This window comes from Thamnophis sirtalis, unplaced genomic scaffold, assembly GCF_051295495.1.
Source record: "Thamnophis sirtalis isolate CommonGarterSnake01/CBP01778 unplaced genomic scaffold, rThaSir2_p1.2 scaffold_4, whole genome shotgun sequence".
Taxonomy (NCBI): Eukaryota; Metazoa; Chordata; class Lepidosauria; order Squamata; family Natricidae; genus Thamnophis; species Thamnophis sirtalis.
Window position 1 is genome coordinate 83,643,346 of NW_028261384.1, and position 14,581 is coordinate 83,657,926.

The window sequence follows — 14,581 nt, forward strand, 5'->3', positions numbered from 1 at the left end:
ATTTTGTAACCAACTTACACACTTTCTATAATTTGTAATGGAAGATGGTTTTATGTTTTTTGTTCTGTCCATTTGTGTTTGTTTAAATTTTTGTTTAATTTTTTTTTAAAAAAAACCACAGTTCCATAAGGCAAGATGCTCCATTGTTTAACTGTTGTCATTGAGAGGGTTTCTTCTTAATTCCAGGTGGGATCTCTGTTTAATAATGCTCAAGACTTCCAAGATCCTTCTCAATCATGAATCTATCCTCTAAAGTATTAACAATTCCTTCCAACTTGGCGTTGTCTGCAAATTTAATGAACTCTATTTCTGTCCCCTCATCTAGATTATGTATGAAGATGTTAAAGAGCTCTGGCCCCAAAACAGTACAAGGTACCTCACTGCATGTTTCTCTTCATGTGAATGTTCCATGAATGACTACATGCTGAGTGTAGTTGGTCAGCCAACTTTGAATCCATCTGGTGGTGGTACTGTCTATCCAACACTTTCCATCTTATCAAGAAGTATGTTGTCGACCACTTTGTCAAATGCCTTACTGAGGTCCAAGTATAGTATATCAAAACATTTCCTTGATCCATTAATTTAGTCACTTTATCAAAGAAAGTTTGGTCTGGTATGATCCATTTTTAACAACCCATACTGGCTTCTAGTAATTGCCTTGTTCATTTCTAGATGACAAATTTGCTGGTTGATTTCTTTTCCAAGATTTTCTCAGATATTGATTCAAACTGACTGGTCTGTAGTTTCATGGTCTCTGAAACCTTTAAAATCATTATTATAAGTATTCATCATAAGAAAAGGTGCCTTGTCAGGTTTTTAGCTATGAGCCTGTAGGCAACCTTTTCAAAAGCAGCCCTGTTATTTTGTCATCAAGGTTTAGATGGAACTCATTATTAACACTTACAGATTCATTAGTGAAGATGCTGCTTTTCTATTGAGATTTGAGGTATAAGGTTTATTTTATTATACCACTGTTAATTGTTTAGCTTGTTTTAAAGTTTTATTTTTTAAAAAATGTCTAGGATAGTATGATACTATGTGTCATAATATATGATAATATGATATTATGTGTCAGAATGGTCAAACAATTGCCAACTCCAAATCTCAACCAACAAATGTTCTGCCTTATTGGCAGAAAAAAATCAGAACACAAAATACAAGCGGGGAGAATATGGCCTCGTATATGACCTTATGAGTACTCTAAGGTCAAGGACCTTAGAGTACTCATCTCAAATGATCTAAGTACCAGAGCTCAGTGTAACAGCATTGCCAAAAAGGCATTAAAATTGTTATCCTAATCTTGCATAACTTCTTCTCTGGTAATATTGAATTGCAAACTGGGGCATACAAAACTTTTGCTAGACCAATTCTTGAATACATCTCATCTGTCTGGAACATGCATTGCATATCAGACACAAATACAATTGAACGAGTCGAGAGATATTTCACGACAAGAGTCCTCCACTCCTCTGCTCGCAACAGAATACATTATGCTACCAGACTTGAAATTTTGGGTTTAGACAATTTAGAACTTTGCCATCTTTGATCCGACCTAAGCATAATACATAAATTTATCTGCTATAATGTCCTACCTGTCAATGAATACGTCAGCTTCAACCACAACAACACACAAACTCACAATAGATACAAACTTATGGTAAACTGTTCCAAACTTGCTCTGTACTCTGCCCACTCACACAACTCTCCCTCCAGTGAGTAGAGGTCCCATTTTCATACACCCTTGACAGTGTTAAGCTCTGCTTAACAGCAGAGAATGTGAAGTGGAACACACTCAGTCATTGCCTTCCCACTGCCTACCACACCTATTCTGCCCCTGAATAACCCTGGAGGTCTGAAAATGGAACATGCCTGGCTTCCACCACCTGTCCCACCTCCCAACACCACCCTAAAAAGCCTGAACATCACCACTGCTCTCAAATGGCCCAAACACAGCCATCGCTCCTGAGTAACCTGTGGCAGTGCTGGCAATGGTGTGTGTGTAAAAATGGGACCCACATGTCCTTTACCATCTCTCAACCTCCCATCCCCCCCACTGCCACCACCCCTGCATGGCTTAACACTACTGCCATCACTGAATGGCCTGAACTCTGATTGGCCTGGAGTTCTGCGCAATGGTAGCAATGATGCAGTGGTGAATTATTTGAAAATGGGAAGCGCTCAGTCACTACTTGCTCACTTACTTAGCTGGTTCACTTATTCAGCTGACTCTGGTAGGAAGGCCCTTGCTGCTGCTGCTGCCACTGCCACTGCTCTGCACTCTACCCACCCGCTCTGTCTACTTCTCCCTCTGGTTGCCCATGACCAGTTTACCCCATGGCAAATTGATTGGGTTGACTTATCCTGTGATGACTTGAGCTGGCTGTGTTGAGCTGGCCATGCTGAGTTCTCCCACTCCACTCAAGTTTTAGTTTCTGAATTCTAAAATATAGACATGTTGTTTAATGACTCTCTTTTCAACCACAAGTACAGTCTAACGACATGGAGAAAGTCTATTACATGGCATGTTTGATACCTTCACAACATTTTTAATATTACAAGTTTGACTGCTTAGCAATGAGGAGGATTTACTATTTTCAGATACAAATTCTAATATTAATAGCAATTGAATAAATACACAGAGCATTTTCTGATGATTTGGGTGAAAAGAGAGTGTTCTATTGTTCCACTCGAGCAGTAGTTTAAATGATGCACAATTGCATGACTTTTATAAGCTTCCACAGCATTGTGGAATTGTCTGTAATTGAACTGAAGTTCTCAGAAAAGAATTCATTTATTCTACAAATTTAATTCAATTGTTGCATGCATTAAATAGTAAGGGTCTTTATATATGCTTTATATTTGTTCTGTATAACTAAAATACAAAACGACATCATGGAACACAACTGACACTAAAAATTGTAAGTTACACTACACATCCTCCCTATCTCACTGTATAATGGCTACTATTGGTGCAATGCTAAAAGGCCATCATTTATGACATTAGTACTAAATGCACATCATTATGAATCAAGACACAGAAATATATATTAAGAATACTGCATTGACGGGTCAGAGTATACAAAAACACAATTGCTTTTTGTAGTAGCTGTTTTCTTAATATATAGCTTTGCATTAAAAATAAAACAATGAGTCATTTTTTATAAATGACATTTTTTACTTCTCTTATGTTATTTATTAATGTGTTTTGTTGTATTTTTTCTTCATTTAAGAATTTTAAACTACTGAAAGAATGTTCTTATTCAATAGATTAAAATATAGTAAATATATGAAATTAAACAGAATCAAAAATAAAGAATATATAAGTGCCATCTCCTCTAACAATGTTAGAACGCAATGGACTTTCTCTCCAGGAACTAAAGTTGGAAATCCTCCTCAACCTTTTAAATAGAAACATGAAAGAAATCTGTAATCCCATTTTGCTGAGATTAAGTAACAAGGACCATAAATCAACTTCTGAAACACTGAGGAAACATACAAGCTTTCTCTTGTCTCCTTACAAAAACAAGATGTCATTTATAGACTCATGAAGATGGAATTCATATTCCATGTAATTCCAACTCGGAGCTCCTTGGTATTTGCAGGGATTTTCTAGAGAATAGGAAGTGATGCTGCAGTATAAAAATGGTTGTACTTTCCATGCACAGTTTGTGCAATGGTACAGTCTGGTATTGTGATTATTGCATATTTCATTGTTTAATGCCATGCTTCATGAGAAATACATTCATCTTAACAGTGCCCTGAATATTTTTGGCAATACCATCTTTATAAAATTGACAACATGACATATTTTAGAAATGGCAGCAATTTTCTAGCATTTCAAATTGAACTTTTTACAGCCCTGCCTGGAATAATCAGGGATTAAACCTGAAACTTTTTTTCCTGCAGGCAATTTGATGATGAATTGGGGATTAATAAAAGGTGACATCTTCTATTTCTACCTTACAAAATGGTTATCTGCCTATTCTAGTGACAGAGCAATCAAGCAATGCAGATAAATCACAAAAGGTAGGAAGGGTCATAATCCACCCAGAAGGAAGTAAAAGGAAGATTCACATTCTTGCTTACTTTATAGAATATGTACATTACAAATGTCTCCTGTTCTTAATAAATTGCACTGCTACTATTATTTATTTAATCCCCTCATTCCATTTGGTTATCAGGAGAATAGGTAATAACATTAAGGTAATATGATTTGAAAAACTGGCATAACTGACAATTGGTGAGTCACCGTCCTCTTTTTTCCCCCCAAGCTGTATTGGTGGAACAATATTTATAAATGTTTTTATGTCTAAAAATTCACATTTTTAAAAGAAATTCCTGAATTTGAATTATTATAAACTTTTGGGCTTTACCTCCTATTGCTTCTCACATAAAGAACCTACTGCCCAATTTATTGTCCCCCCAAAAATCAAGATTGTTTCAATATACACATAGACATATAGCAGCTATTTTAGATTTCATCATTCCAGAGGAGGTCAATACATACCTGCAGTCACTAAGTTTTTTGAAGCCAGCCCCCTAGTCTTATTACTATATGGTCCACAACTTGGACCACTTTTTTATATGCAAAGTGTGTGCAATGTTTTCATTCCTATCTATGGAGGACTCAAATTACACTTGTCATAAGTGTAAGCTGGGTAAATTACTTGAGAAAAAAGTGAATGGCAAGCCCCTAAAATTCCAGATACTTCCACAATCAACATTGTGAGTTTCAATGTGAACATGATGAACATGATCCAGAAGTCTGTATCTGAGCAGAACACAGTGAAGAAGATGAAAAGGGCAAGGGTAATGGCAGCATATTACACTACAAACAGAAAAAACAGAGAAGGCAACTCCTGCTCTCTCTGAAACTGAGAAATTGATTTCATATCCTCCCCCAGGAAGGAAGCATGGAGACATCTGAAGAAAATTCTTTGTTAAATGTATCAGTGATAAGAAGTAAAATAGCTTAGATTTCACTACTTAAAGGAACAGAATCAACCAGACAAATTCTTAAGGAAAATATATTGCCTTCTAGGTGCAAAGATTAAAGATGAGAGAGAGAGAATCACTATTCCTTTCTCCTTTTTCATGTTGGGACAAATGACACGGAGATTCTGAAAATATTTTAATGGATTATGAACAACTAGGGAGGATAGCCAAAGAGTTAGAAGCACAGATTGTGAACTCATTTATATTTCCAGATCAATATCCAGTGAGGGAGCAGAAGATTTTAGAAGTAAATCATTGGCTCTATGGATTAACTCTTATTTATAGAGATGAAATAGTGGAGGTAGTGGAAGTTATAGGAACTTTGAGAAGAGTAACCATGTCTTACTTGAATTTATCATAATGCAGGACAATGTCAGACGAATGTTTTGGATTTTAAGGGAGATGATGTAAACAAAATGAGAGACTAGGAAGGGATCTGTTCCAGTGGTGAAATTCATTTTTTTTACTACCGGTTCTGTGGGTGTGGTTTGGTGGGCGTGGCAGGGGAAGGATACTGCAAAATCTCCATTCCCACCTCACTCTGGGGCCAATCAGAAGTGGTATATGACGGTTTTCTGAACTACTCAAAATTTCCACTATGGGTTCTCCAGAACCTGTCAGAACTTGTTGAATTTCACACCTTGTCTGTTCTCTGTGCCAAAAGCCTTTTGCCTCTGTCTTCTTGGCCAAAAACTTTTGCAAAGGAGACAGAAGCTCTCGGACATGTGAATCAACATTCCTTAAGGTCCATCACCTTTGCAAAAAATGTTGGTAGAGAACGGAAGACTTTGGGGGCACAATCTCATGCCCCTACAGGCCTCCGTTCTCCATGCCAAAAGCCTTTTGCAAAGAGGATGGAAGCCTTTGGGTGTGTGATCTTGCACTCCTTCAGGCCTCTGCCCCTTTGCAAAAGTTTTTGGTGTGGAGAATGGAAGCCTTTGGGGCACAATCTCATGCCTCTGCATTCTATACATCAAAACCTTTTTCAGAGGGGATAGAAGGGTATATAAAAAGACAGCCACTTTTCTGCCACGTGATCCTGACTCTGCAGATCTTCTAAAGGTGAGGAATTGCTGATGGGATGCGGACGAGCTGTGACTATGTAATTGTGTCGTAAGTATTTTTGGGGTGGTAATTTCTTAACTATAAACAGTCACTGTTATAACTTGAGAACTAACTGTATAATAAAGTGGAAACAGGCATTTAACTAGAGCAGAATACAAACAAATAGCTAAAATCTACAAAGATGGAATCAGGAAGACTAAGGCTCAGAATGAACTAAAATAACAACAAAAAAGGTTTCTTTTAATATATAAGGGGCAAGAAGAATATCAAGGAAATGGTCGGTCCATTAATGAGAGAAGATGGTAAGAATGCGAGAAGTGCAGCAGGGAGTAAGCGGAACTGCGTAACCCTTCTTTGCATCTATTTTTATGCAAAAGGAAGAGTTCTTAAAAAAGTAGGAAATCTATGCACATTTTAATGGAAGCTGAAAATTTGGATATTATATATTTGGAAGAAACTATCCATTCTGTCTGTTTAGATAGTCAATGAAATATGATTTGACACTTCGAAGTTGGGAGATTATTTAGAAGAAATCCATGTATAATCTTTCTGAACTCAAGAATCTTGGCCATCTTGCAACTAAGAAATTAGAGGTATGCACAAAATGAAAAATATGTTTATTTTCTGCCTAGGGGTTCCAGATGGGCCATGATTGCAGTACCTTCTTCCTTTCACTATTATTTCTCCCATCCTTGAATTTAAACCCAGCATAAGCCTACTGGCCTTCTCACTTCTTTCACTGATCCTTCCAGGATCTTCCCCACCTTTCCCTTCTTTACTGCCCTGTTCTATGCACTATACATTGCACTGTTCACTTCTGGCTCTGTCTTTTTCCCTGTTGCCTCCCACCCCAGAACATCTGTGCCTAGACGAAGTATGTTGTGGATCAACACATAGAACAAAGGTGTATATTCTGATATATTTTTTCTGACATGTACATTCCCCCCCCCCCATTTAACTATGGGATTCCTGAATTTTGTATTCTACATACATACACGACTAATGACCATAATTGAGCCCAACATTTTTCTGTAGCTAAGAAGAGAATTATTAAATGAGTTTTACTCCATTTTACAACCTCTCTTGCCACAAATGTTAAGTGAATCACGGCAGTTGTTAATAACATGATTATTAGGGGATTCTGGCTTGCCCATTGACTTTGCTTGTCAGAGGTTTGCAAAAGTGATCAAATGACTCTGGAAAATTGTAACCAGAGATGCGTTACTGCCTGTTCAGCCAAACTGGTAGTGGAATTCAGGCCTGGATTGGAGAATTGGCAGCGCCCCAGGCCTATCACGCCCCCAAATTGGTTCCCTTGCTGCTGCTGCTTGCCCACTGCAATTTTGGATTTTAGTGACTGCACATGTGCAGTTCACTGTAAATTGTTCTGTGCATGCACACAGAACAATTTATATTGAAGAGTGCGCACACGCAGGTTGCATGCGGGTTGTGAACCAGCAGTAATGCTAGCAGCAACCCACTCCTGATTGTAACCCTCATAAATATGAATGTGTTGCCAAGCATCTGAATTTTGATCATGTGGCCATGGGGATGCTGCAATGGTTGTAAGTGTGAAAAGTGGTCACAGGTCACTTTTTTCAGTGCCTCTGTAAGTTCAAATGGTCATTAAATGAATGTTTGTAAGTCAAGGACTACCTATACAGAATCTTTTTCACAGGCATTCCAAGTATGACATAGCCTTCAAGGATTTCCACAGCAGCCCTGCTATTCATTGTGTATGGCCAGGTATGGGCCCTACACTTGAGTGCCATCCATTTTCAGTGCTTAGTCATAAGATAGCAAGCGTTATTTCTAAATCAAGAGCTAAAGAACTTAATGTAACTGACATGAACCATCTTGAATGACTGATTAAACAAAAATGCAGGCAAATAAATAACTAAATAAACAGTTTAGCAAAATCAGAAAGGAAAAAAATGATATAAAATAATGCAATATCCTCATTTCATATTATGTGGCATTTGAAATTATCTCCAATTTTAAAAACAGTTTTCAGGATGATGCAAGAATCATATTATAGAGACAACTAAGTCTTGGAGTACTATGAAGGTTGACCAAATTCATTTTTTTAAAAAAAAAAATCATGGCCATTTTTCACTATTTAGCAAACCACTATTCAAGAGATAGCATAATCCTATCACACTGAATATAAGATTTTGTACTTGAACATTGAAACCATTATCTCTAGTTCTAAACTGTCATATAACTGTCATGTTAGTAGCATAAGATACTTTTGAATTTTTTTCTCTTTATTGCATTATTAATTTTGAAAATTTCAAGAATATTATTTAAGGGGAGAAATGTTACAATCCATTTAACTACTGTATATAAAACATGCTCACTATTGTCAAAGTTTTTCTCATTCTTCATGCCTCATTGTTGACAATTATTACAAAAACAGAGCTCTGTGGAAAAGGCTCTGTTGCTGAGAAAGGGGAAGGACTAGAAAAGCACAAGAAGATGGGGTGGCAATATGTATACCTCTGGGAGATCTGAAAGAACAGGTTAGTAATAGAATATCATGGGCAGGGGTGAAATCCACTTACCTTTGCTACCGGTTCAGTAGCAAAGGACTCCCACGCATGTGCAGAGGGTCAAAAATGGACGTGATGACGTCCGAGTGGGTGTGAGGTTTCTTTTTTTTTTTTACTACCAGTTTGGGTGAACCAGTAGCATTTTTACTACCAGTTCGGTCGAACTGGGAGAACCAGTCCAAACTTGTACATTTCATCTCTGATCACAGGGAAGATCTATCTATATGATCACGAAGAGTCAAAAACTCCTGAATGGCACATCTAAGGATTCCTTAGATGAAGTAATAATAAAGAGGTCCTCTTTATTATTGTAACCTATTTTTAAAAATAAATTAATTTTGTAGAACAGTGACCAAACTTCTCACCTGCCTTTATCTTTTACCTATTTAAGATTTTGATCTTGGGTGGTATCTGCACTCATGTGCTAAGATTAATAATTATATTTCTATGCCACCACTATCCTCCCTATACTATGCTTTGGTATACAGTTGCAAGAAAAAGTATGTAAACCCCTTGGGATTATGTGGCGTTTTGCATGAATTGATCATAAAATGTGCTCTGAACTTCATCTAAATCACAACAATAGAAAAATACAGTCTACACAAACATCAGATGTTGCCATGGTTTCACTGCACACAACACGTAAACATTCACAGTGCAGGGAGGAAAAATTATGTGAGCCCCTAGCCTAATGACCTCTCCAAGAGCTAACTGAGGCCAGGAGTGAGCCAACCTTGACTCCAATCAGTGTGATGATATTGGATGTGTTGCTGGTAGCTGTTCTGCCCTTTAAAAACACACACCTGTTGTGGGTTTGCTGGTTTCAAAAAGCACTGTTTGATATGAACCATGCCTCGCAGAAAAGAGCTCTCAGAAGACCTACGATCAAGAATTGTTGACTTGCATGAAGCTGGAAAGGGTTACAAAAGTGTTGTGACTCAGCAGAAGCTTGCTGTGAGTTGTGTCGGGATGCAGGAATAATGAGCAGCTGTTGCTCGTTAGGGTCATCTTCTGCAGATAAAAGACGGATGGTGCCATGCCTTCGTGGCAGAAGTCAACGTCGTTCATTGTTTGTGGTTCATCGTGGTTTGTTCATGAGTTCAGTTTCGTGATTTAAAGAGGCACTTGGATAAGTGATTTGCTTTCTGTCAACCTCGTTTGCTGTAAGAGTTTTTGTTTTGCATTTGCTGTGTAACTTTTTGCCAGAGACTTTATCTACGTTTATTTTGGGTTCGCAGCCAGCTTGAGCCAGGACTGATAAAGACATTCTTTTACAAGCCTTGTCTGACTGTCGATGGTGTAATAGCGAACAAGGGGGTCAGAACACAAAAGTATCTCCAAAAGCCTTGATGTTCATGTGTCCACAGTAAGAAAGACTGTCTACAAATGGAGAAAGGTTAGCACTGTTGCTACTCTCCTAGGTGTGGTCGTCCTGTAAAAAAAACCGCAAGAGCACAGTGCAGAATGCTTCATGAGGTAAAGAAGAATCCTAGAGTGTCAGCTAAAGACCTACAGAAATCTCTGGCACATGCTAACATTTTTGTTGACACATCTATAATAAGGAAAACATTAAACAAGAATGGAGTACAAGGCAGGACACCATGGAGGAAGCCATTACTGTCCAAAAAAAATATTGCAGCACGTTTGAAGTTTGCAAAAGAGCACCTGGATGTTCCACAGCACTACTGGCAAAATATACTGTGGACAGATGAAACCAAAATTGAGTTGTTTGGGAAAAACACACAACACTATGTGTGGAGAAAAAAAGGCACAGCACACCAACATCAAAACCTCATCCCCACTGTAAAACATAGTGGAGGGAGCATCATGGTTTGGGGCTGCTTTGCTGCCTCAGGCCTCGACAGATGGTTGTCATTGATGGGAAAATGAATTCCAGAGTTTATCAAGACATTTTGCAGGAAAATGTAAGATCTGTCTGCCAACTGAAGCTCAGCAGAGGATAGGTGATACAACAGAACAATGACCCAAAGCATACAAGTAAGTCAACATAAAAATGGCTTCAACAGCACAGAATACGCCCTCTGGAGTGGCCCAGTCAGAGTCCTGACCTCAACCTGATTGAAATGCTGTGGCATGACCTTAAGAGAGCGATTCACACCAGACATCCCAAGAATATTGCTACACTGAAACAGTTTTGTGAAAAGGAGTGGTCCAAAATTATTCCAGATCGTTGTGCAGGTCTGATCTGCAACTACAGAAAATGTTTGGTTGAGGTTATTGCTGCCAAAGGAGGGTCAACCAGTTATTAAGTCCAATGGTTCACATACTTTTTCCTCCCTGCACTGTGAATGTTTACATGTTATGTGCAATTAAACCATGGCAACATCTAATGTTTGTGTAGTATTATTTTCAGCAGACTGTGTTTTTCTATTGTTGTGATTTAGATGAAGTTCAGAGCACATTTTATGACCAATTCGTGCAAAACTCCACGTAATCCCAAGGGGTTCACATACAACTGTATATCATACACCACATTATCACCAGACCAAAAAAAATGTCTGTTGGGACTTGACAAGTCTACACTCATGTTTCGCCATGTTAAGTATGGAAAAGCCCAAGTTGCTTTTGTCCTCAATTGTACAGAATACTCAGACCTTATTCATGGCTTACGCTTTTTTCAGCTTTGGGATCAACCTATTAATATAATAATGATAATTTTGGATGATCTTTTATAGTCAGCAAGTTTTATATACTACATTTTTGATAATCAGCAAGTTTTGTATATGGCATAGTTTTGAAGGAATTAGATTACTTAACTCATGTCACTGATAAGTCTGAAGAAAATTAAGGCTGGTGGCCTAAAGTGGGAAGACTATGGTAAGGTTAAAATGATCCTGCAAAAATATTGATCAGCTGATGATTTTCTCAAAACCACAAATAAAGACCTAGGTAGTCAGTAATGAAAATGACTTACACACTGGGCTCGTTTTAAACTCAAATCTTCGACTGAAGCCACCATAACCTGCTGAGGTGCGAGCACGAATCTGGAAAACGTATGCTGAAGCTGGTTTCAAGCCATCTGCTGTAATTCTTGTCTGCTTGGATTTGATGATGGTATAACTGGTCTCCTGATCCTTTTTTGGTGCAGCAACATACATGAACACACATATATAAAAGAATACATTTCATAAATAGCAAGTACAACCCTTGGGTCTGAATCTTGCTAATATTTTTGTCTATGATGATATAATTCATCACTTAGGAATTGGGTTTGGGTTTACATCCTTTCCTTTCTTAACTATTAAAGTTGATATAGATTTATATCTGCATCTAAGTTTAAGTTAATAATAATAACCTTGTATTGAATTTTACAACCTAGCTTCAGATTCTATTAACCTAATCTAGCATTCATTTTGATTCACATGCAATACATTTTAATAGTAAAAAAAGAGAAACTTATGTGGAAAAAGGAACTTATAGCTTGTTCCATGGCTCTGCAAATAAGGGAACTCAAACTCTCCTGCATAGTTTATGTATCAAAAGGAACACACAAAACTCAGTTTTATGTTTCCTGTTAAACTTATTATTAAAGGGATGTGTGTGCCTTTTCATATTCACAGCATGAGAACTAGTCATGTAATAGTTTTAATGAAAAATATTACTGTAAAACTACTTTTAATGCAGATATAACATGGAACTTTTAAAAGGTAGAGACCTATCTGATGAAACCAATTTTATTTCCAATTTTATATTATTTATTATAAGAATTTTAATGAGATTTGAATCTAACTTCTTTTAAATGAAGCACTATGATAAAATTTGTCATTAAATTTTAATACATCATCATTATATTTGAGTTTTGTAAAAAGTAATAACTTCAGGATACCAAATATAACACTAAGCATAATAAAGTTTAATAATGTAGTATACTTAAATATTTTAAGTAATTGCATTTATCTTTAAAACATATTATATGTTTAAACAAAAATTTCTTTACAAAATAATAAGTAATTGATCAAATTATTACTTCTAAATGAATGTTCAAATCAAATTTCCTATGGTTATCTCTCAATTTCATCATGATGTTCAGATTTGCATTTTTACATACTTTAAAATCCTATAAAAGCTGCCCATTCTAAGTTTACCGTTGTAATTCCAAGATAAAAAATAGCTGAGGTGGCACAGTGGTTAAATGCAGCACTGACTTCAGTTTACTTCAGCTGACTGCAGTTCTGCAGTTCGGCTGTTCAAATCTCACCGGCTCAGGGTTGACTCAGCCTTCCATCCTTCTGAGGTGGGTAAAATGAGGACCCGGATTGTTGTTGGGGGCAATATGCTGACTCTGTAAACTGCTTAGAGAGGGCTGAAAGCCCTATGAAGTGGTATATAAGTCTAACTGCTATTGCTATATGTAAAAAAAATGCTCCCCTATGAGAGTCAGGTTTAATTTTGTGGGTTCCAAAGCCTGGTATTATGTCATTACTTTCTGATTATCCCCCCCCCCCTTTAGATTTGGTTTTACTGGTTGATTTTAAATCAACAAGTCTAACAAGAGTTTACAGCAAGCTCATTAGTTTTATTTTAGAGAACATCTAAAAAAAGTTTTCTAGCTCAAAAGTTGCGAAACCAATTTCCAAACCAATATAAGCCTAGTATGCAAACCCACATTTCATGGATTTTTCTCAAATAGGCAGATGCCATTTCCAAATCTGAATTTTCATTAAACCTTTGCTTTGACAACCTTGGATGCACTACCCTCCATAGTTCTATTTGGAAGGCATAAAAATATTTCTCTTCAGCAGTGTTTATGCCCATGTGAGGATGGCTCTATGGAATTTGTATGCCGCCTGCAGGATCTCAGAAAACATATATAGATCCTATTTTAAAGAACTGCTCTAGTAGAGAGCACAACTCTTATCTGCCATTCCTTTTATTCACTCAGCACTATGATATATCTTTCCATGATATCTGATTTTGTCCCTTTATTTTTTTCTATTAATTCTACCTAAGCCTGAATATTAGTGGCAATTTGGTGATCGCCACTGATATTCGCATTATTGCTATTATGTTTATTGTTATATAATTTTATTGTATTTTCTACTTGCTTTTTAGTCTTATTAAGAGAATGTGTTTAGTATTATTTAAGGGAATGTATTTCTGTACAATGTTTTCTGGACTAAAGCTGTAGTAAATGTTTCTTATTATCAGATCAAATTGGAAAAGAAATTTTGTGGCCACGTTCCCATTTCTGACACACTTTGTCTTCACATTATCCAGTTATCACTAAAGCGATAGGAAACCTTTCCTCATCACTATTCTTTTGGCACAACGACAATGAGATGATTCTAGAAGATGCAACGATGATCTACCTGTCAAGACAAACTGCATTGTTTTGAATCAAATTGTTGAGTTTGAATTGGATTTAATGGTTTGTATACCTCTTTCAAGAAAGTTTTGAAATATTTTTCCCCAGTCAGTAGATATAATTGGCACAAAAGCACTGTATTTTGGTGAACAGTATAAAATGTCCCTGCTTGTTAATAGTTAATAGGCAGCAATTTATAAAACTGTCTTTACTTGTTCTTTTCAGCTGCATGTGCTATTAGTGATGTTTTTGTGTACTATGAACCAATGGGCAACTAGGTGGGCTTAACTTAATATTTGCTTTAGGAAATTTGGGAATTACAGCTGTCATGTGGGACACAGTTTAGGAATCTATAAAGCAAAGCCGCATCATTTTCAATCAAACTGAAATTTGGAATTGTTAGTTGGGAAAGTAAAAACACTCAGAGTTGCATAGAGCACCGAAAGCTGCTTTTGTGGATTTTCTCTTTGTATTATCCTGGCATTTTGAAACTTAAACATTTAACCAAAAGAGTTCCCAAAATAATAAAAATGGAAAATGAGCATAATTAAAAAAAGAACTATGAAGTCAGCAATTCTTAGTTTGAAGCTTCTTTGCCAACAAAACACTACTAGCATTTTTCTTTACTAAGGCACCCTGCTAT

At 36.8% G+C, this 14,581-nt stretch overlaps 1 protein-coding gene across 11 annotated transcripts in view; it reads right to left on the bottom strand.

Moving 5' to 3' along the window:
* Positions 1-14,581, bottom strand: part of EPHA5 (EPH receptor A5) — a 223,685-nt gene that overhangs the window by 40,203 nt on the left and 168,901 nt on the right. For 9 of the 11 annotated variants that reach the window (XM_014062024.2, XM_014062025.2, XM_087713222.1 and 6 more), the window contains one exon: positions 11,548-11,707. The exons of the other annotated variants lie outside the window; for them this stretch is intronic. In XM_014062024.2, the coding sequence (XP_013917499.2) occupies positions 11,548-11,707 (160 nt within the window). The remainder of the gene's footprint in view (positions 1-11,547; positions 11,708-14,581) is intronic. 11 annotated transcript variants of the gene reach the window in all.